General features: G+C 48.2%; 7 protein-coding genes and 1 non-coding gene across 8 annotated transcripts; 4 read left to right on the top strand and 4 right to left on the bottom strand.

The window, feature by feature from the left end:
- Positions 1–262: 262 nt before the first annotated feature.
- Positions 263–3293, top strand: P175DRAFT_0555945 (urease Ure; the record flags this gene model as incomplete). The annotated part of the gene is made up of 6 exons (XM_040900657.1): positions 263–283; positions 356–442; positions 521–547; positions 607–2661; positions 2721–2780; positions 2836–3293. 6 exons carry the CDS (start codon positions 263–265, stop codon positions 3094–3096), a joined length of 2511 nt encoding a protein of 836 aa, XP_040754688.1. The 3' UTR covers positions 3097–3293.
- A 30-nt stretch (positions 3294–3323) lies between these two features.
- P175DRAFT_0522324 (putative DNA repair protein) lies at positions 3324–6422 on the bottom strand (the record flags this gene model as incomplete). The annotated part of the gene is made up of 8 exons (XM_040899251.1): positions 3324–4733; positions 4789–5385; positions 5439–5707; positions 5779–5932; positions 5981–6079; positions 6127–6260; positions 6321–6338; positions 6395–6422. The coding sequence occupies 8 exons, from the start codon at positions 6420–6422 to the stop codon at positions 3453–3455; spliced, it is 2580 nt and encodes an 859-aa protein (XP_040754687.1). The 3' UTR covers positions 3324–3452.
- Positions 6423–8482: 2060 nt separating this feature from the next.
- On the top strand, positions 8483–12024 carry P175DRAFT_0508001 (nitrogen permease regulating protein NPR2; the record flags this gene model as incomplete). The annotated part of the gene is made up of 6 exons (XM_040898304.1): positions 8483–9315; positions 10144–10163; positions 10225–10653; positions 10710–10846; positions 10915–11758; positions 11861–12024. The coding sequence occupies 6 exons, from the start codon at positions 8483–8485 to the stop codon at positions 12022–12024; spliced, it is 2427 nt and encodes an 808-aa protein (XP_040754686.1).
- Positions 12025–12378: 354 nt separating this feature from the next.
- On the bottom strand, positions 12379–14550 carry P175DRAFT_0530400 (histone acetyltransferase NGG1; the record flags this gene model as incomplete). The annotated part of the gene is made up of 3 exons (XM_040899785.1): positions 12379–13362; positions 13417–13883; positions 14010–14550. The coding sequence occupies 3 exons, from the start codon at positions 14548–14550 to the stop codon at positions 12379–12381; spliced, it is 1992 nt and encodes a 663-aa protein (XP_040754685.1).
- A 1023-nt stretch (positions 14551–15573) lies between these two features.
- On the top strand, positions 15574–17592 carry P175DRAFT_0165850 (E3 ubiquitin-protein ligase RNF103). Its single transcript, XM_040892488.1, has 4 exons — positions 15574–15708; positions 15848–15924; positions 16002–16545; positions 16610–17592. Exons 1-4 carry the CDS (start codon positions 15705–15707, stop codon positions 17401–17403), a joined length of 1419 nt encoding a protein of 472 aa, XP_040754684.1. The 5' UTR covers positions 15574–15704; the 3' UTR covers positions 17404–17592.
- Positions 17490–18802, bottom strand: P175DRAFT_0454877 (uncharacterized protein). The gene is made up of 3 exons (XM_040894586.1): positions 18317–18802; positions 17694–18203; positions 17490–17623 (listed from the first exon to the last, which is right to left on the bottom strand). Coding segments are annotated over exons 1-3 (909 nt in total). The 5' UTR covers positions 18715–18802; the 3' UTR covers positions 17490–17622.
- Positions 18803–18927: 125 nt separating this feature from the next.
- P175DRAFT_0t35 lies at positions 18928–19025 on the top strand. Its single transcript has one exon. It is a non-coding gene; the product is annotated as a tRNA-Leu (tRNA).
- A 620-nt stretch (positions 19026–19645) lies between these two features.
- On the bottom strand, positions 19646–21441 carry P175DRAFT_0499827 (zinc-dependent alcohol dehydrogenase family protein). The gene is made up of 8 exons (XM_040896824.1): positions 21179–21441; positions 21057–21126; positions 20928–20996; positions 20858–20873; positions 20607–20807; positions 20413–20558; positions 20036–20348; positions 19646–19967 (listed from the first exon to the last, which is right to left on the bottom strand). Exons 1-8 carry the CDS (start codon positions 21214–21216, stop codon positions 19774–19776), a joined length of 1047 nt encoding a protein of 348 aa, XP_040754682.1. The 5' UTR covers positions 21217–21441; the 3' UTR covers positions 19646–19773.
- Between the last annotated feature and the right edge of the window lie 294 nt (positions 21442–21735).

Genomic DNA, 21735 nt, shown 5'->3' with positions numbered 1-21735 from the left:
AAACCCATTGACAACTACATGATGAATTAACACCTCCCTCATCATAGGCCGGATTAGGCTCTTATCAGGCTTCCCCCCCTCCCGTGACCTGATCTCACCAACCCCACCATCTACACTGCACTTCCCCCGGCCGGCGCCAGCCTACAAGTTATGTATATATATATACATATATATATATACAACTCTCCTGTCTCCGTTTTCTCTTCGATTTTGACCTCTCCCGCGACTGCACTTGTAGTCCTAGTGGTTTTCTTCCTTCAAGATGCATCTTGTTCCAAAGGAGGTATTTTCTTGCTCAGGAGGGCGCAATTGGTTGTTTCTTGCTTATTTTGAGCTGACATCCCACCTCGTATAGCTCGATAAACTCGCAATCTCGCAACTGGGATCCTTGGCCCAGCGGCGCCTTGCACGTGGCGTGAGACTCAATCACGCAGAAGCTGTGGTATGTTAATACGGTCTTCAAATATGCGTCGGTGTAGAATTGATTTCCATCGGATAAGTGGCTAATGGCGTGAACTAGGCGCTGATCTCCTCGAATCTGCACGAGGTGGGTGAACTCATCTGTAGTGTTGGGCCTTGTATTTAACCTTGTTATTCGCTTACCAGTTGATTCGCGATGGGCAATACTCCGTGGCCGATTTGATGTCTATCGGCAAAACCATGCTTGGTCGCCGCCACGTTCTGCCATCCGTTGTTTCTACATTGGTAGAACTGCAGGTGGAAGGCACTTTTACCACTGGTAGCTATCTCGTAACAGTACATCATCCAATTAGCTCCGAAGATGGAGACCTTGAAAGGGCGCTTTATGGGAGCTTCCTACCGATACCCCCAGCGGATACATTCCCGGATCCGAACCCGGAAGACTACCTACCGGAGAAGGTGCCCGGGGCGGTCATCCCCGTGAAAAACGAGCGGATCGCCTTGAATGATGGAAGAAAGAGAATCAAGCTTAAAGTGACGAGTAAGGGTGATCGACCGATTCAGGTTGGCTCGCACTACCATTTCATTGAAACCAACCCACAGTTGTACTTTGATCGTATTCGAGCCTATGGATATCGCCTCGACATTCCTGCTGGTACCTCGGTGAGATTCGAGCCTGGTGACACCAAGACGGTTACCCTCGTCGAGATCGCAGGCAACAAAGTCATTCATGGGGGTAATTTCCTCGCTTCAGGGAAGGTTGATCTGAGTCGAGTAGATGAAATCATGCAACGCCTGCAGGTCGAAGGGTTTGCCCATGTTCCCGAACCAACAGCGGATAGTGCACTCGTTGCCCCCTTCACGATGGATCGAGAGGCTTATGCTCGATTGTTTGGCCCCACTACCGGAGACCTCGTTCGTCTGGGATTGACTAACCTTTGGGTCCGGGTTGAGAAGGATCACACATCCTACGGCGATGAATGCACGTTTGGCGGTGGAAAGACTATTCGAGAGGGAATGGGCCAAGCCTCTGCAAGATCTTCGAAGGACTGCCTGGATACCGTCATCACGAATGCACTTATTATCGACTGGACTGGAATCTACAAAGCAGATATTGGTATCAGGAATGGCGTCATTGTCGGCATTGGCAAATCTGGAAACCCAGACATAATGGATGGTGTTCACCCAGAGATGGTTATTGGCTCCTCTACGGATGTCATTGCGGGAGAGAACAAGATTGTTACTGCCGGAGGCTTCGATACGCACATCCACTTCATCTGTCCTCAGCAGACAGATGAGGCGCTCGCATCTGGAATTACTACATTCCTTGGGGGAGGAACAGGTCCATCAACCGGCACCAATGCGACCACCTGCACTCCAGGGCCGACTCATATGCGCCAGATGATCCAGGCATGTGACCATATCCCCATGAATATCGCTATAACTGGAAAAGGAAACGACAGCGGCGGCTTGAGTATCGAGGAGCAGATTATTGCTGGAGCTGCTGGTCTGAAACTCCACGAAGATTGGGGCTCGACACCTGCTGCAATCGATACCTGCCTTGATATGTGCGAGAAATACGATGTACAGTGTATGATCCATACCGACACGCTCAATGAATCCGGGTTTGTCGAACAAACTATCAAGGCCTTCAAGAATCGCACGATCCACACCTATCATACGGAAGGAGCTGGTGGTGGTCATGCTCCGGATATCATCTCGGTTGTGGAACATCCCAACGTGCTTCCATCCAGTACGAACCCAACTCGTCCATTCACGATGAACACCCTCGATGAGCACCTGGATATGTTGATGGTTTGTCACCATCTATCTAAAAATATCGCTGAGGATGTGGCTTTTGCTGAAAGTCGTATCCGTGCGGAAACGATCGCTGCTGAGGATGTACTCCACGATCTTGGGGCGATCAGTATGATGTCGTCTGATTCCCAAGCTATGGGGCGCTGTGGAGAAGTGATCCTGAGAACATGGAACACTGCACACAAGAACAAGGAGCAGCGTGGTACACTACCAGAGGATGAAGGAACAGACGCAGACAACTTCCGTGTTAAGAGGTATATTAGCAAATATACCATCAACCCAGCCATCGCACAAGGCATGTCCCACTTGATCGGAAGCGTTGAAGTCGGCAAGCTTGCGGATTTGGTTATCTGGAGCCCAAGCTCCTTCGGTACAAAGCCTAACCAGATTCTAAAGAGCGGCATGATCGTAGCCTCTATGATGGTATGAGCACCCTTTCTCCCTTGTAGATATAGAGTTATCTGACTTGGCGGGACCAACAGGGCGACCCTAACGGATCAATTCCTACCATTCAGCCAGTAACCATGCGGCCACAATTCGGCGTACAGTGCCCCTTCTCCCCGAACAAATATATCTACCAATCTAACCTTTCCGCAGGCCCAAGTCCCCAGTCTGTCCGTCATGTTCGTTTCCCAAGCTTCCATCGACGCCGGAGTCGTACAGACATACGACCTCAAGAAACGCGTCGAAGCTGTCAAAAATTGCCGCAGCATCGGAAAGGCCGATATGAAGTTCAACAACATCATGCCTAAAATGAAGGTCGATCCGGAAAGCTACCGAGTCGAAGCAGATGGCGCCCTCTGTGCAGCCGAGCCGGCAGATGCACTCCCTCTCACCCAAAATTACTATGTTTACTAGTCCCTTGTCTATGACGTAGTCCGACCTATCCCCCTTTCTTCTTCTTCTTCTTCTTCTTCTTCTTCTTCCTCCTCTGTGCTTCTTGGAATATTCCGAGTTTGCATGTCTGCTGCTGCCCCTTTTGCGACAGTCGGAAAAAGCAATACAGGTTAATACTATCCTTATCCAAGGGCATCTTAAAGCGTGACAAAATAAATGAGTATAATGATTCTAATTTTTAAATCCAAGCGTTTCTTTCCAATTCATTAAAATCCCCTTCCTAAGGCGTTAGGATTATGAATACATAAAATCGTATAGTATAAGTAATAAAGTAGTTGTAAAAGAGCTACGCGGTAAATAAAAGTGAGAAGTTACGGTTACAACTCAATCTCCTCCTCTGTATGATTATTCCCCGCTGAAACAAGCGAAATAGACGCCCAGGCATCATAACTATCCGCCTTGGCCGCGAGATACGCCGCTTTCCGTGCGCGAGTTGACCTTTCTCGTTGGAGAGAGGGACCTCCTCGTGTCTCTGGATCTAAATCCGGATCTACGCTCACAGCCAGGTCATCGGGCATTTCTCGCTCATCGCCATCACTTAGAGCAGACGATTTATCCTCAGGGTTGAGGAATACTCTCTGGTCTTCCGTTTGCTCTTGGCCTGAGAAGGCGAAGGCGGAGGACGAGACGGAGAGGCTGTGGCTTTGTTGGCTGGATGGGTCATGGCCCGTGTTGGTTTCGGGTTCGGTGTTGGTGTTGATGATGCCTATTTCCATGGGTGTTTCGTGGTCTTGTCCGCGAGCTATTGGATTCGGTGTTCTCGATATGAAATAAGGGTTGGGTTCGGATTTGGATTCTTCGGGTTGGGGGTCAAGGTCGAGATTTTTCGTTGCGGGTGGTGCATGAGGTTGAGGGAAGGGCCTGGGTATGGGTATGGGTATGGCTGTGTCTGTTTCGCTTCGTCTACGTGGCTCGCGGTCATCGATGGCCCATGAAGATGGGGGAGAACCCAGATGGAAGTGTTTGTGGTGTTGTTGGGCGTCGTGAAGGAAGCGCCAGGCTTGATGGATTGCAGCTTGTTTCGAAACCGTAGACTCTGGAGTTGAGGGCGGTAGTTTGAGTGGCTGGTTCGGTGCAGATAATGAGAATTGAATCGGTTCGCTGGTTGTGTCTCGTGATGATATGTTGGGTATCTCGGTTGAAGAGGGGATTGATATTTGGATTTGGTGTGACGATGGTGGCTCCAGTGGTTCTTGGGGTGCTGAACGATGTGGAGATTCAGGTTGAGATGCCTCGTTTAGTTTGCTACCTACTTTTGCTTCGCTGGGTTCGTGGGTGAGGGGAATTCGGGAGAGTTGGTGATCGCTGTCGGAGCTTATGGTCATGATAGACGAGTGTTGAGTTGACTGGGTTGAGAGGTCATGGTCGTATCTTGCTCGTTTTCTAGAGCGTTGGCTGGTAATTGCATTGATGACTCGCATATGTTCGTCATGCTCGAACTGATTATCAGAGCAGAGATGGCCGAACAAATTTTGCATTGACATGTGTTCGTTCCAGCTTAGAGGGTCCACGGTGCAGGGGTGAATGTCCTTAGGCTTGAAGGCGGCGATGAGATTACACGACTCTGCATATGATGAATGCCGAGAATATGGAAAATGCTGCGTGAATTAGAGACAAGCTGAAGCTAGTAAAGTTGAAGGGGGGCTGACGTACAATAGTCCTGGGAAGAGGGTTTCCTGACTTGTCCAAAATTTGCATCGATGTCTTCAATGTTTCCGGAAGTTCTAGCTCTTCTGATTGACTTCCACGGCTGATAATCTCCACCAGCTCCTCCAGTGGCATGTCTTGCGCATCCTTCATCCCATAGCTATCAAGCGAGAGGGCTCTATTTTTAGATTTAAACGCTTCAAGCAGCGCTTCCCTGGTTTTGGAGAGAACTTGTGGATCATGGATTCGCTCGCGGCAAAATAGTTCGAGGCGCTCCAGTGCTGATTGGTCTGGAAGCTCAAGTTCATGGGTCTGATATAGATCACCTCCCCCACCACCAGCTCCTACTTCTGGGACATCGAACCCATCGTTTGTCCGACTCACTATTGGCGAGATATAAACCATCCTGTTTGACATGATAGCGGAACAGTGGGCACCCGGCTCGCAGCTATGAATTCGAGACTTCTCATCGTCGCTCAGACAGCCAGGTATGTTTCCATTTCCGAGTTCGAAGCCACAGAGAAAAGGCACTTCGGTCGTACCATATCCTTCTCGCGAAGAAAGCGATATATATAACCCCATTTGATACCGATCTACATGCACCTGGGTAAGTTAGCGAATATGCAGTTCAACTTGTATGTAGACTAGATACTTGCTTTGGATTTCAAGGCGGCCGAGAGTGCTGTCCACACTTCTTCGTATCCAAATGTCCAGGCGCGGAAATAGAACTTGATGTCTTCCGGATATGGTTCAAGCTTGCGTAACAGTTCAGCGATCCCTTCTGCTTTTGACGGAAAATCATCGTATGCGTGGGAGGTATGAGCAAATGTAGTGTCTAGATATATCTTGTCTAATCGTTTGTTCCCCAAGGTATAAGGGATAAGAATTGGATGTCTGATTAAACTATTAACCCACCATGCCTCCGCTAAGCCACGATTAGCAAAGATAATATTTGAAAAATAGGAAGCCAAATTTGTCGATTTATCGAGTGCATACCGCGTATGTCCCCTGTATAAAGAATAGCTTTGCCATCACCCTCAATCAGGAACATTACCGCCCCAGCACAATGATTCGCATCCAGCAGAGTGACTCTGATAGACAACCGTGGGGTTAAATCGATCTCTGTTGGTGTGTTTAATGGAACTGGCCGCTAGTTCAAGTCAGTATGAGAGATGACCTGTTTGTAGATGAAAATTACCAGAAATTTTGACAAGTGTTTGTAATGAAGTCTTCGACATTCGAGAACGCCATTGTTAAAATTGATACGATGGGGATATTTCTCAATCCGCAAAAGAAGCTTCAACGAATTTTAGCATTATGATAAAACATGGGCAAAGCACACACCTCTCTCGTTGCTGAAGAGCAGTAGATAAAAGGAGCTCTAAAGGACTCGAGTCCTTGCAGATGGTCACTGTGAACATGGCTAAGGAAACATGCTAGAGGAGGCGGTCTCTGTGGGTTTTTGCGGAAGTAGTCGACTGCAGTGGATGTCTCAGAAAATCAAAGCTCAAAGTCCCACAGATGTAGGTTTGACATACTTCTTATAAAAGGAAACTCTATCGTGTAGTCAGTCAGCAGTGGGCTTGAGACGCGAGGGGGATAATTTACTTACCCCGGACAAACCCATCAAAGGTCGACATCGGTGGTCCTTGATGTCCGATAATAGTGGGAAATAAGGAAGAGATTCGGCAATAGCATTCTAGTCAGATGACTCTGCTCGGCTAAAATTATTCATTGAGACTGAGAGGGTGATGAGGATGAGAAAAAGGTATAACTGAGGTGGGATGTTCGAAGCTGTCTGCACGTGATTATTTTATTCTATACATATATTTTTTTTGTCATGGATCTATGAAGCAAACCAGAAAATCAATACGGACTGATTTCTCAACAATGAAGCCGCACAGAAAACGACCAAATCATTACTCAACTCTGGTCGTTATTATTTCTTATTCAGATTAATTTAAGTGGCGAATCATTATCGAAATAATCATACCGATCTCAACTCCGACACCTCACCAGCCATTGGAGCCTGTCATGCACTTGGATTGACAAGTCGGATCGATCACCTATCAAGAAGCAGCTAGACAACGGCCATTTCCCACTTCGAACTATGCCTAGACCTTCTATCTACCAAAATACTCTCATGTCCAGTCGCATTCCCCCGTCCAAGTACCTACAGGGCCCCAGCATGAAGGCCAGCAGACAAGAGCAGGGCTACCGTTGACCAAGTGGCCGTGCAGATAACCTCCGCGAAACGAGTGGCCCAAGGGCCCGCCCGCCAGCGCACCAGATCGATGGGTTTACTCGACGAGCGAGGTGGACGAGTCGTCTGTCGATGAATTCAGCTGTTGTAGCAGATCTAAGGTGGCTAACTCACCCCCAGCGAGACTGGGTCCAGTACACCACGCAAAGTATGGATTTCTATGCGCTGGTCATTTGTATGCGTGGTCAGCCGACTTGCAAGGAACCTAACCACTATAAAACCGTTCGTTCGCTCATTTTTCTCGTCCCTGTCTCGATTTGAATTTTCGACCCGGATCGGATTTCCAGAAACCTACTGCTCTACATATTCGTTCCTGTGAATCCAGCATGGATACTGGCTTTTCGTCTCCAGCTTTCTAGATAAAGCGGACGGAGTTGACTTTGGGTCCTAACGGTACCTGAAGCCACATTGTGCCTGGCTAGTTCGCTGGCAGTGGTGTATCATATTCGCTATTCCTCCACCTATTTTCCCTCGACTCAATCCCATCCAGGGGACGAAGTTCGCTTTGATTTGGGAATTCCTCCGAGAGAGGAACAAGGGAAGGAACAATATTCCCTTGCCCATTCTCCGGCCATCGCGGATTTATTATCCTGTACCACCGGTTAATACTATTACCATCTTAAACATTCTTCTGTCATTTTCCTTTTCTTTTCTTTTTTTGCCCCCTTTTACTTTATTCTAGATCGCCGCTGAGATCTCACTAATAACCTCCTCTAACTGTGTCATTGCCCGTCTGCCGCTCTAGTCCAACAATCAAGAAAAGGCTTCATCGCATCCTTTTTACCTCACTACCATCACTGCCATCACTGCCATCACTACCACGTGTTGGATGGTCTATCTCATGCATCGTTCCAACAAGGCATGCCTTTTTGCATCCCCTATTCTTCGTTGACCATTCCTACCTACATAACACCAACATATTGCTTCTTATTCTATTGAGCTCCTTGCTCAGCTGAAACTCTAGTGAGTTCCGGCCGTCCAGAGTCCAGCCCACCTTCGTGCCACAATTCCGCCCTGTCCTTCATTATTATTTTTCCAACTATTGATCGACGATCCGCAACTGGTCCCTTCCCCGAACAGGAGGAAAGGGCTACAAATCTCCGATTGATCTCCTCCCTCTTTGCCGTATTTACTATCATATTTTCCTTCTTTTTCAGTTTCTCTTCTTCTTGCTCTTGCTGCTCCTTCAGGGATCCTATATTTAGCAGGCATTACACTCCCCGCCTTATTATTAGATTCTGCGGAGTACGCAGGTCTCCGTACTATCTATTTCTATTTCTATCTCTCTAGTTTTCCCTTTTTTTTTTTTTTTTTTTTTTAACTTTCTTCCCCTTTACTATCCTCCTCCCTGTCGACTAGAGGCTTCGCCTACACCAACCAGCCAATTCGACCAACACACCTATTAACCAGCTCTCTCTAATCAGATTTATTTTCACAATGCACAAACCTACTCTTGCTCAGATTGTGCATCGAGCAACATTTCCGCGTCAGCGTTCTAGCGATCCAGCAACATTCGCTGCCCATATTGCTCTCAACCTGGTCCCTGAAGTTCGCATAGAAACGTCGACCTTCTATGGATCGCTAGATTGCGTTGAAGCTCAATATCCGGGTCTTGACTATTCCTATGGCCCACACCGCATGAGACTGAGCCGGTTTCCTTGGCACCACAAGTTATTCAAAGTCTTCGATGAACTTCGTTTATCAGAGGAGGAAATAGGCTCCTTATGTCGCTGGGAGGGCACCAAGTCCGCACGCCAGCGCTACGAGAAGGAGGAGCGTGTGAAAGTACGAGATACAACCGCCGATGCAATTCGACCCGCATCGCCTTCGCCGCTTCCTTCTGTCATAATTCATTGTGAGGACGGCCCGGAGCCTGTCCGAGAGTCGGAAGATAAGACAGCCACATGCGAGAAAGTGGATATCATGAGCGATAGAATTGATGATCGGGGGGTTGACTGCGAGTTGCAGCATAGACAAGGGGAAGAGTCAAGCGACGACGAAATAGAAAGCTGTGGAGTGGAACTAAACCATCGTCTTCTTGCTGCAACTGCCGCACGAGAACGAGGGGCCAACGTACCATTGGATGCGGACTGGGAGCAGTGGCTCAAGGAGGCCGGCGAGCGTGGGAGCTACACAGACGTCCTCAATGCAATCCGACGAGGCCAACCGTTGAATTATTTGTACGACATCCCTGCCTCCATGCCTCATACACGCACAGCTTCCCTTCGACAGCCTGCCTCGTTCCCTGAGCCATTCCTCCTGCCCACGTCGTCGAGCATACTCTCTTCACGCTCGACCATTCAGCGCCCACCCCAATCGCCTGCAAGAGCTGCCCGATAGGACTTCTTGCACCGTAAGGGGAGGATCTTCTCCCCTTTGCAAAATTGTCTCTTTCCCCCATTCTTATACATATCTTGGATGCATTTGTGGCGCTTGAGTGGCGGACTCTCCTTATCAGCATTATTATTCATCAGGCGCAACTTTCCTACTTATTGCAGTTCGCGGATTCTTTCTGTTTGTTATAGATTTCCTAGCTGATTTGCGCTTTCACTATTTTGCCAGTGTCGTTCAATACCCCATCGATTTACTGCCAAATCCTATTCCTTTGCACATTTTAGTTTCCTCATTCCATGGCTTTTTTTTTTTTCTTTGGGGCTTTAGGGAGTAATGATTGCTTCTAGTACAGAACTATTACAGCTGTTGCTTGCCAGATTTGGATAAGAACTGTCCTAGAAAATTTTCAATTAATTTAATTTAATTTATCTGTGAAATATATTAGAACGCACTACTCCGTACATATTGGTAGTTAGTTAGTATTGTGTCGTTCTTGGGTGGAGGGAAGATCAGATCGACCGAACTCCATCCCCACGCGCAAAGCTCCCCAACTCCATCATCCAGCTTCCTCTCCACTACAACCACTTACCTAACCAAGGCGATTGTCCGTCTCGCCACAGCGCGCAGCCTCGCTATACAATGCATCTATAGCAAGGCGTATATTTCCCTTAGAAAGATGCTCTTTAGCCCCGAGTGAGCTGAACCTGCTTTCATTGTACCGATGCTCCACCCCCATCCACCATGATTAAGGCCATTTTCTACAGCAAATTTGACACTCAGGAAGGTAAGCTATCCCTTTTAGCTGCCCTAGTACAGTTCTTATTGAACTAATAGAGGGATTTAAGGGCCCAAGGTCGTTCACCAAGTCCCCGATGGAGCGATTGTCCCTTCCACCACCGCCCCCGCACAACCAGTTTTCCTAACCTTCTCCGACATATCGTTCTTCGTGATCCCTCGCCAGGAGCTCTGTGGAAACCTGATTCAAGTGTGCACGAATGGATATCGTATCCTAGGCTATCCTATTTGCATGAAGTCTCCCCGGTACGACCGCAATGAATTTATCTTCAATTTCTGTCTGGTGCTGGCGGAGGAAGAAGACTTCAGCAGCTATAAGAGCGTTGTCCAAAAGCTGGCAGATTTGATGCATGGACTGGAAGAACAGAGCGGGTTCTTGTCCAGGGACCACTCCAAGAGTGGTGAGGGAAAGGTATATAGCTTGTGTGAGACGCTGATGGAGGACTTGAATAACTATTGCGAGTGCATGATTCCCATTGGTAACGCGTCCCCTGCCCGTTTTCCTAATCCATGGCTAACAAGATCGCCAATACAGATGAACTCAACACTTTGAATATCAAGCTTTTCCCCGTTTATCCCACCCCTCCGTCCGTCCGCGCCTGGCAGGTGCCTTTATTCACAGTACGTTATCAAGCCTTCATGGATGAGAACTGGGATCTGACAATGCAACGTGTAAGTGTTTCACTGAATATGATTATTTACATTATATTTAATTCGATATCTTAAGTTGACACTCTTAGATCGTCCCACATATCAATGGCGTCAATAGCATTCGAATCATCTCCGCCCTGGCCGACTCGGATTTCTCACTCACTTGCCGGGCGATCCGACATCTTCTCTATTACGGCTGTCTGTTTCTCCTCGATATCTTTTCATTCTCTGCCATTTACGCCCCCACGGCGCTATTCAGTTCTACCATTGCTGCCGATGAAGCGATGCAGCAAGAATGCGCTCGTTATGTCAATACGCTCTCTGCCTCCCCAACGACTGCATCTACTGCTCTCTCCCCAACCGCTTCTGCCATTTTCCCTTCTCATTTTGATAAAAACGATTATGTCTGGCCCCCCGTCGGGGACTTGAATCCCGGCACCGGTATCAATGACATCGCAGCCAACACAACGGGAAGCCTCAGTTCTGCCCCAAGCCCCAGCCCAGCTACTACCAACAATATGATACCTCCCGTTGGCAGCACCGGAACTGCTTCCATGGAACACTCCTATACTGAACGGGACGTAGTTGACGGCGTAGGTATCGTGGAGTTGTACGCCAGTCTGAAGCAAGGCCAGAGCGTCAAGCAATGGTACATACAACATAGCCGTCAACTCACTCACATTGATATCCGCCGCTTTATCACATTCGGTATTATCAAAGGATTTCTTTACCGTGTGCACAAATACGCCATTGCAACTGGTATGCCTGCTCCACAGCTGAAGTCAGGTGCTACAACACCGCGTTCCCACCACCGGCTGTCTATCCCCAGTGTAGCCTCGTCCAGGGGCTCGGGGACCCGGGCTAATAGCCCCTATGCATCAAGTGCTGGTGATGAGCCTGCGCCAATTGCGCAGCATCAGCATCAGCATCACCGTAATCATCGTCATAGCCACCATCATAGACGTAGTGAAGACAGACGAGACCGAGAGCATGCTTCTTCTGTGCATAGTGGTAGCCGAAGTGGGGCGATACTAGAGGATGAAGACGATGATGATTATATCGATGATAAGGTCTTGTCTAAGTATTTGGACGGGATGCACTGCTTTGATCAGATTTGTACGGAGTTGGAAATAAGTGAGAAGGAGCTGACAACGAGATTGAAACGGTATCCGGGAGAGGTTTTGATTATACACCGCTAAATGAGTGAGCGGTTTTTTATATTTATACGAAGAGAATAAATGATACCCGAGTTTATGATTATAATGAACCATTCCCCTAAGCGGTCAGGAATAATCATACTTCACAATGCATACTTCTTGCACCGTTATATTCCACCAAGGAAGAAAAAAAAAAAAAGAAACATCCAAAAAGAAAACGTCCGTGACTAATTTCCAACGCCCCTCTTTGGATATTGAACAATGGGCTCCATGTTACGCCAATCCAATCTCATAATTATCATCCACGCCGTTGCCGGTGCCATTCGACCTGAGGAGAGAAATAGAAGAGACCCTAGGCGAAAAGATACAAGAAATGAAAACAGAGACAGTGAATTATTACTCCTGATCCTCATCCCATCCTTCAAGCTCTGCCTTTTCATACTCGGACATGAGGGATGCGTCAAAGACTGTGTCGTCATTAGCCGGTACTGTTGTTTTACAGTCCTTGAACACAGGCCCGATGCAGTCACGCCAGCGTTTGCGTCGGTCCATCAGTGTTCGGGCAACGTCTCCGATGGCGGGCCGGCCAACGCCAGCAGAGCCGACGAGGTGACTACCACCACCGGCCCCGCCAGGTCGGTGTTTGGCTTGGGAGCCTTTCTTGCTTTTGCCTAGGGTTCGAGTTCGCTTGAGATAAGCTTGTTGAACTTGCGAGTCGAGGTCATCATGGATAGTCATGTACTCTTGATAGGCCATGCGCTCGCGGGCAATTTCCAGTAATCGAGATTTCCGTGCACTGTTGAGGATCATTTGCTTCTTTAATTCGCTCTGCAAGAGACGCAGTCGCTGTGCGATGTCGTCGTCGTAGTGAGCATCGTAATCTGGGTTATCATCTGCACCGAGAAATCCAACATGGCGGAGCTCGGCTTTTAATCGTTCGTCTAGCTGGGAATGATCAAGCTTGGCAGCAGGGACCTTGAATCCGTTAGGCGATGCATCGGGAAAATTAGTTGCAGATGGTAGTGACTTGGAGTCCGTCTCTCCAGCGGGATGATCAATGTCCATTGAGTCTCCGTTTAGGCCATTCATTGACATGTCTCCGTTAAGATTACCGTTCGTAGTGCCTTCATCGTGGGGTGCACGATGCTCATATCGTAGCAGCGAGTATAGGCGGCTGACTAGTGGACCAACTGAGATTTTATCCGTCTCCACAGTATCGTCCGTGATTTGATCGATATTCCCGCGACCTTGATTCAGCGGTAGACGGTTCTGATCACCATTAGTCTGGTCAATGCTCATCATGCCATCTTCCTCCGCCCAAACATCGTTGTAATGCTTCTTTCCCCGCCTTGGCATAATGAAGGGGGTTGCTCGGTCGCCCTATTATCGACCAGTAAGTAGGTGAAGAGGCACTCTTCAGAAGGGAGCACGAACCTTTTCTTTGAGAAAAGCCATGTCTTCTTCTGTCATAGGGCGGACATAAGGATCAATATATGCAAGAAACGTGTTGGCATTTACTTGATTAGTAGGTTTCGAATTGCTGAAATCGCGGTCAGGAGGGGTCCCAGCCATCAAGTGACGCAAGTCACTCCATGGAAAGCGGTTGACACAATAAACCTCCCTCTTTTCATCATCTGTCATGTGTGGCGTAATATCTCGAATATGGTATATTGTCGGGTCATCAAACTTGAGCGGATTAGGGCCGAACACTTGAACTTGAGGGACGGCGGGTGCGGGCTCAGGCTGATGCGAGTCCGAGATATCATCAGATATTGGAGAGCCTGCATCCGTAGCATCGTTACCGGCACCAGCCGGGCGGGGGGGGGTTAATGACGGAGGAGAAAGCGACGAGATATCTTCTGACACTGCCTTCTTAGACTTTTTAGACGCTGGTGAGGCGGCTAAATAAAGGGTTAGCAAAGTCTCCGGAGAGAGAAAAAAAAACGCTATCACATCGATAAACAAACAAAACAAGCCCGCTGTAAAGTGAGATATTGAATGTTGGGTAAGGATCTTGCATTACTTACCACCTTCAACCTTGGTTTCAGCACCATCCTGACGAGAAACTTCATGAGCCCCATGAGCCAATGGACGTTCCTCCTTTAAGCTGCTGCCGCGCTCTTTTCGCTTCTTTAATTTCCCAGTTTTGAACGCTTTGCTATCTTCCTCCTCGTCATCCACTTCGCGCTTCATCTTTCGATCCGCTGCTTCAAATATATCGGAATCATCGACCACTTCCTTGCGCTTCTGTGACAATTCTCTGATTCCTGCATTGCACGCATCGCCACGAGCCTCCGCAATTTGGCTTAGTGCCTTCAAATGTTCCATCAACGCCTCTAAGGACTTCGAATCCGGAATAGGGCCCACTCCGCCCATGCGCTCCAGGATCTCTGCATATTGGATGGGCGCTGGAATGAGCAGCTTTGAAGCATCGTTCTCAAGGTAGCTAGAAATAGGAGCGGAAGTGGCCGTTGGCGCTGTACTGAAACTGGAGCTGGGGGTGGTGTTGCGGCTTCGCGATGGTCGGACGTCACGGCCTTTTCCCTTTCCTTTGTTTGCGGAAGGCATTTTATGGAGCGTAGTCTAGGTAAAAAGGATATAATCTCGTAGTAGGTGCGTATTAAATGATGAAGTCGTAATCAGAACGGTCGGGGCTCAACAATCCATGTTGTTCTTGCTTTGGGCCTTAAAGGTCACGAGTGGGAGTTGGATAATCGCCAAGTATTCGAGACCTAATCAACCATCCATCAGAGCCAAGAGTACGTGAAGAAGTAATACAGATATTGCGATATTCTCGTTAATCATAAAACGCAGCGATTTAAAACATTGAATCCAAAGAATGCGGCGCGGATCCCCAACATCAGGTGAGTGTACACCACGTGATCCCACGTGATAGCCGCGGAGATAAGGCGGAGATGACGTTATCTCGGATTTCTCTGCTTCATTACCCGATTTGGCAAACAACATCACTTCAGGTTGTATAAATCGTCCTCTTTTCTCAGATTGCACCAGGATTTGCTATATGACTCGTTAATTGAAGCCTAATTATCGATTGAATTGTCATTCCTCTCGATTACCTCTTTATCTCGTTTTTTATCTCGTTCTGAGGCCACAAACTTCAAGATGCAAGATAGGCCTCGCGGCCTCGCAGCCTTGGCGCTTTTATGGGCTGGACATGTTATCAACGATTTACCTACTAGGTATGTACATGTATCTTGTAAACATTCAGAATTTTTTTCCTTTTAAACCCCCCCCTTTCCCCCCATCTTTCATCCTAAATCACACCCTACTCATCCTTTCTGCCCTCATCCCACCTTCGTGTCCGCAACCGTCACTCCTGCTCCACTTACATGGGACTTGTAGGTCCAAAACGGAGAGAAACAATCGTGGACAACACGCGACCCAGAACATACAGCTGGAGTAGGAATAGGAATCAAAAAAGGGCGGAAGTGTTCGCATTCATCTCCCTTCTTCCTCTGGCTCCCTCTGCATAGCTCCTAGCCTTCTCTAGCAGTGGGTATAGACTCTGTGGTTTACTATCTCACTCGATCGATACGACCTGACCTGTCTGCATTCTTTCTCGAAACTATTGATTCGGCCCTCACATTCTTCCCAAATCAAGTAGCCATCGAACGGTTTCCATCCTGACCGCCTCAATCCGAATGACGATGCACTTTTGACCTTTCTGCAATCGGTTCTGGTCGAAAGACCAAGTTTGAAGCATGTGTATGGACCCCAGCTCCGGTTACAAGAATGCCCCGCCGTCTCTACCTACCTTGGATTCGAATCCTCAATATATCTTGTTCTTGCGCTTTGGTCTGATGCTCTGTGGGCGGTTGTTAGCTAATGTCTCGTTCTATTACAGCTGCTCGGTCGCTCACCACGGCTGCCACGCTCTTCGCGGGACCTGGTAGAGCGAGTAATTCAACTGCGTCAGTCAATGTACGTCCTCTTCTCTCGCGAGTGGCGCGATAACGGACGGGATAATTGGAGTACGAGAAGTTAACATTTGCGCTTAGGGGAGCGCTACATTTCACATCGTTCTCGACGGCACGATCCAGACACTGTCCGCCGAAAATGCCCCAGCCAATGGCCCAATTAAAGGATTGCTATTTGTCCCGACCCTCGAGAGCCAGGACTCTTGCAGTGACACAACCGCGCCATACATCCCAGCTAATGTCACCCGCCTTCAGGATGTCGCCTCGTTTGGGTATCAGACCATTGGGCTAGCGCCATGGGTAACGCCCAATTGTACACTTTCATTCCTGAGTGCTTCTCAACAGGCAGGTAGCAAAGCTCTGGTGTTTTTTCTGCCTTCTAGCGAGGACAGCAAACCTCCCGCTGCGGATGATCCGACCTGGTTCTTGGGAGATGGAGATGAATGGAATAATATTTTTCAGCACCCCATCTATGCGATCCCCGGCCCTGCGGGCAGTACCCTCATGGAGCAGCTATCGTGGTATTCTGGGAATGGAACATATCCACAGAATTCTTCAAATAGCTCTATAACATCTTCCCAAAATACAGAATGGGATTTGCGGTTATTTACTGTCATTGACTTAGGTGGGTACCTGGAATTCAAGCATCTTGCGATGCAATGATAGGACTGATGTGGTCTGAATTATAGAGAAAGCTGAGAAGAAAGCGCCTAGTCTCTGGGGCTTCATTCTAGCGATCCTTGGAACAATTCTAGTCCTCTGCATTATCCTCCTCCTCGTGTACCAACTCATCCAAAAAAGGCGCCGGGAAACCCTCCAGCGACGTATCGAGGCAGGAGAAACGGACTTTGAGCAATATGGTCTCAATCAGATCAAAGTTCCTCGAGATTTCCTCACTACACTTCCAATTTACGTTTACCCAGATCTCAGCGGTCTCGCCAAAGATAACTTATCCCAAGAGAGGCTATCCACCAGTGATACCCCTAGACGATCTGACGACGAGATAGCCACCGAGCACGAACAACCAGAAGTCCAAAAGGAAACCGAAACCAAAACAGACATCCAGACAGTAAATCCCAGCTCAATAGAGAAATTGAAAACCCAAGCTTCATGGAATGTTGATCAAGGCAGTAAAACAGTCGAAATAAAACTCGATAGCCTTCCTCCGCCGTCTTCCCCATCCGAGTCTACTCTGCGCGCAACGATCACTGAATATCAGCTCCCCTACCCCAAGCATGAAAACCGACTTAGCCATTCGCAGACGACCTGTGCTATTTGCCTGGATGATTTCGTTCCTGCCTCGTCAACTGTCCGCGAGCTACCTTGTGGTCATATCTACCATCCCGACTGCATTGATATGTCTTTAACTCAGAGCAGCAGCCTTTGTCCGCTCTGCAAGAAGAGTGTGCTTCCGCCTGGGTACTACCCCATGCCGATGACAAATATACTCTATCGGCGAGACAGTATGCGGAGATCCTGGTAGCAGATTCTGTTTCTTTCCTGATGGTGTTATGTTGATATGCGACAACAGTGCTATGATACCCTTGATGATTGAATCTATTGGCATATATTATATCGTGTTATATTTTTGGAATGAATTCTATATAATACAGTCCTGAAGGGCCCTGCTTCAGCAATGCCCAAAATCCCAGTTTCTTGACGCCTCCCTAAGTAGATAATTTTTTTTTTTGAGATTTGGGAATCTTGTAAAAGTAATCAGCATCCAATCTAATATGGGGAAGGGGGAGATTAAGACAAATCAGTGCAACTCACCAAGCAAATTTATCATGCTTCCCTTTGACCCTAACATCCAACACCTCCTCATGAAAATTCCCCTCCCTCCTCGCCCTCCTCAACCTCTTCACCTCATGGTCCTCCAATCTCCTTCCCACGACCTCCTCCAATTCCTTCCGACTAATCTTCTCGCGCGCCTTGGTCTCTTTACTCGCCTTAATCCGCGGCTTGAATCGAGCCTGCATGCGAATCCGCATCGTGGTTTGAAACGAAAGATTCGTTTCGTCGCCACGAATCTCAACGCCAGCCCCGCTAGCCGTAGCCGTAGCCGTAGACTTTGATTTTGATTTCGAGCTGCCATCGCCGCCGCCGCCACTGCCAGAAACATCCTGGACGCTGATAAATGTCTCGCTTTCGCCTGCGCCGCCGACAGTCTGGATAAAGAATGCTCCGGGGATATCAGGCGAGGGGAGAACGAGGAAGGATTCATGATGCGAGATAGCGGATGCCGTGGCGCCGAATATCCCATATTTGTCACAGGATAGGTATCTATCATTGAAAAAAAGGGGGGGGGGGGAAATAAATAATTAGCATTGATATCAATCAGTAAGAGAGAGAGAGAGAGAGAGAGAGAGAGAGAGAGAAGGGGGAAACAAACATACCTCCCATGATGCCCCTTCAAACTAAACCCCTCCGTCCCCGCTACCCTCGTCGCAACCCAAACCTGCCGTACATCATGGGGCTCTGCGCTCCTCGGATCATCGTCAATCAGATTCTCCACTTCGCTTGCAAACACCTTCCCGTTCATGTCGCTGGCGATGCAAGTTACCGGCTCCGACGGCAGCACAATCACTATCGGGCCCGAGATATCGGATGGCGAGTCGGCAGAGACCCAGCTTTGGTCTTCGGCATTGTTTTCTGCTTCTATATCGTCCGGAGCTGGGGCGGGTTTGGAGAGTTTGCTTGGTGTGGTTGTGGTGGAGGCAACGGAGTCGGTGAGGTATTCGCGGTGTTTGCGCTTTTTGGGCTTATCGCCTTTGAAGGTTAGGGGTTTGACCATTTTTATTTGAATATAGGTGGATTTTTAGGTTGGGGGTTGGTTCGGTAGTGTAGTGTAGTGTAGTGTGGTTGAGGGGAGGAAAGCAGATTGGAAGGGGGGGACTGGCAGCTTGCGCTTATCGATATCCATATCCATACATATATTAAAATACAGGCATGTATTTCTAACCTTTAACTTATATAGTCAAATCAGACCCCGTTTCTTCATAACCCAGGCAAGGTGGCCGAGTGGTCTAAGGCGCACGGTTCAGGATCACCTGACCAAACCTCCGTGTCAAGAAATTGGCGTGGGTTCGAATCCCACCCTTGTCACTTCTTTTTTTCCTTTTTTTATTTTCAGCGTCCACATGATTAATTACTTCTTGCTTCTTCTTCTATTATCACCTATATTATATAATTCATAGGTAGCTTCGCGAGTGGATCTTATTTGAAAGTAAGTACTCCATAATTCACACATATGCCCGTATAAATTCCCCACCCAACCAACAGGTGCGTGCAGTGACGTGGATGTAAGTAAGTAAGTAAGTAACCCCAACCATGTTTTTACCCTACATCCAAAGAGTATATATACATACATACATATAGAGTAGCCAGTCCCAGTCCCAACCATAGCCCCCTTCTTCTATTCCGTCGTAGTAAGAGTTCGAAATCCGTACAGAGATAGATACCCGAAACCAAGGAATATGTATGCTCTGAGGTAATTAATCATGGACGCCTGCGTAAATCTGGCAACTGCATTTAGACCATCTATCGGGATCACGGAGGGTCAAGATCTATGTATGTATGTATGTATGTGCTGCAGCTCAAGATCTCCAGGTTGCTAATGCTCGTCAAGTAGTTACTTGGAAGTGTTCGTAAGATATATAGACAGGTAGTAGGTACCTTGGTGGTGCGCTACTTTAATTTTACTTTGCTTCCTTTTTTTTTTTTCTCTCTTGCTGAGGAGAAGTGAAATATGCCAAGGGTAAGTAAGTAAGTATTTATTATTTATTCTTTTCCTACGCCAAAGAATATCAAACTGCTAATGTCAATCGTCTACTCATTAATCATCGCGTGCCGCCTAATCAAAGGTGATGGCTGCCTTGATGGCGCTTTTGTTCTTCATGGATTCCAGACACTCGGCCCACTGGTCAATCGTGAAGACCTTGTTCACGATCCCGTTGACCTTCACCTTGCCCGTGTCGAGGTAGTCGATGGCAGCGGGGAACTTGTAGACTTCGGAGAAACTGCCGATAATCTGGATCTCATCTCCGACTTTGGAAAGGGGGGGGGGGGGGAAGAATAAGTAAGTGATCAGAGAAAGAGGGATGGGAAGAACTTACAGATCTTGCTGGGGGGCCAGGAGACACGGTCCTTGCTGGAATACACGCCGTACACAACGAGCTTACCACCACGGCGAACATAGTTGATAGAGTCCTCGAGAATCTTGACATTCCCGGTGGCCTCTACCACGATGTCGAATCCGTAAGGGTTGTCGGCCTTGAGGGCATTGAACTGAGCGCTGGGGTCCTGGCGGGAGAGACCGATGTACTCGTCACCAGCATCAAGGGACTTGGCGAGCTCCATCTTAAGACCCTCAGGGGCACAGACAACGACGTGGCAACCACCGCACTGGCGGAGCAACTGAGCAAGGATCTGGCCTTCATTAGAATATGAAGCAGCAGCAGCAGCAGCAGCACCATAGCAAGGGAAACCATACCAAACCAGTGGGACCGGCACCGAAGAGCAGAACGCGGGAACCCATCTTGGGGGCGATCTTGTCCAGACCATGAGCAGCGCACGAGGCAGGTTCAAGGAGGGTAGCGTCGACATCGGAGAGATTCTTGATCTTGAAGACCCTACCGGCTACATGAAGTCAGTGAACGTTCGAGTCCTTCAAGGGAAGTTCCATACCGGGGTAGGCGCAGTATTCAGCAAAGCCTCCGTTCATGGTGACACCGTGGGCCTCAAAGTGCTCACAGAAGAGCTCATCTCCACGACGGCAGTAGAAGCATTCGCCACAAAGCTCGGAGTTGTCAGCGACGACACGCTCACCGATGTTGAAGCCCTTGACCTTGGGGCCGACAGCTGCAACGACACCGACGGTCTCATGGCCTGTTCGAGTTAGCACTAAGCCAAATGGCATGAGAGACAACCAGACGCACCGGGGACCAATGGAAACTGGATCTAACGTCAGTTTGAAGTGTTGGGTCATTATCCAGGATCAGACCATACCTTGGCAATGAATTCCCCCTCATGAATGTGGAGATCGGTACCGCAGACACCACACGCCTTGACCTTGATCTATTGGAAGGATTTCTGATGAGCGGGGGAAGCAATGGAGGTGGGTGATGGATTGCCTACCAAGACATCGTTGTCGCGGAGGGTGGGGACCGGAATCTCAGTCACCTCATACACTTCTGGTTTCTCATAGCTGGGGATGAATTAGAGGAGGATGGCCCAAGAATGGGGAAGAAAGAGCGTACCGGAGAGCCTTCATGGTCTGGGGAATGGTAGAACCCATGATGGATGGATAATGGAGAGGATGAAGAGAGGATGAATGAAGAAGAAGAAGGAGACGAAGAAGAAGATAAAGAGAAGATAGATGAGCTTGGGGAGAGAAAGCAGTGAGAGAAAGAAGGAAAGAAAGAAAAGAGAAAGAAAAAGAGGAGGGAAGACGAGGTCTAAGTAGTGTTAAGAATCGAGGGGTCGGAGCTGAGGAGGCCGTGTAGTGAATAATTGATCACCACCATATATAAACCAAATGAATTATATAGTACCCTAAGAGGGAATCTTTAACGTGATTCAAGTATGTATGCATGTCTACATTCCATTCCATTCCATTCCATCTAGAGATACTCTTCATCCGGATGACTTCATTCCCCCACTTTCACTAACCATTTCAACCCCAAAACAAGGTCTGTTCCTGTTCCTGAAAAGATCCGCTATGACTTCACTCAAGTATTATTAGGGTTACATTTTGGATCCTATGATAAACAGAAAATCCCTCCGTGTTCCCCCCCCCCTTAATTTCATTTCGCCT

This window comes from Aspergillus ochraceoroseus, assembly GCF_002846915.1.
Source record: "Aspergillus ochraceoroseus IBT 24754 chromosome Unknown P175scaffold_2, whole genome shotgun sequence".
NCBI lineage: Eukaryota > Fungi > Ascomycota > Eurotiomycetes > Eurotiales > Aspergillaceae > Aspergillus > Aspergillus ochraceoroseus.
This window is presented reverse-complemented; position numbering and strand designations above follow the sequence as displayed.

Bases quoted from the DNA above. Each gene is read 5' to 3' on its own strand.
- P175DRAFT_0165850 (XM_040892488.1), top strand. The intron at 15,925-16,001 runs GTACGTCCTCTT...ATTTGCGCTTAG, and splicing joins ATTCAACTGCGTCAGTCAAT to GGGAGCGCTACATTTCACAT. The intron at 16,546-16,609 runs GTGGGTACCTGG...TCTGAATTATAG, and splicing joins ATTTACTGTCATTGACTTAG to AGAAAGCTGAGAAGAAAGCG.
- P175DRAFT_0454877 (XM_040894586.1), bottom strand. From the start codon at position 18,714: ATGGTCAAACCCCTAACCTTCAAAGGCGATAAGCCCAAAAAGCGCAAA. The intron at 18,204-18,316 runs GTATGTTTGTTT...TTTCAATGATAG, and splicing joins TTGAAGGGGCATCATGGGAG to ATACCTATCCTGTGACAAAT.
- P175DRAFT_0499827 (XM_040896824.1), bottom strand. From the start codon at position 21,216: ATGGGTTCTACCATTCCCCAGACCATGAAGGCTCTCCG. The intron at 20,997-21,056 runs GTAGGCAATCCA...TCCTTCCAATAG, and splicing joins TCCGCGACAACGATGTCTTG to ATCAAGGTCAAGGCGTGTGG. The intron at 20,559-20,606 runs GTATGGAACTTC...GACTTCATGTAG, and splicing joins TGAATACTGCGCCTACCCCG to CCGGTAGGGTCTTCAAGATC.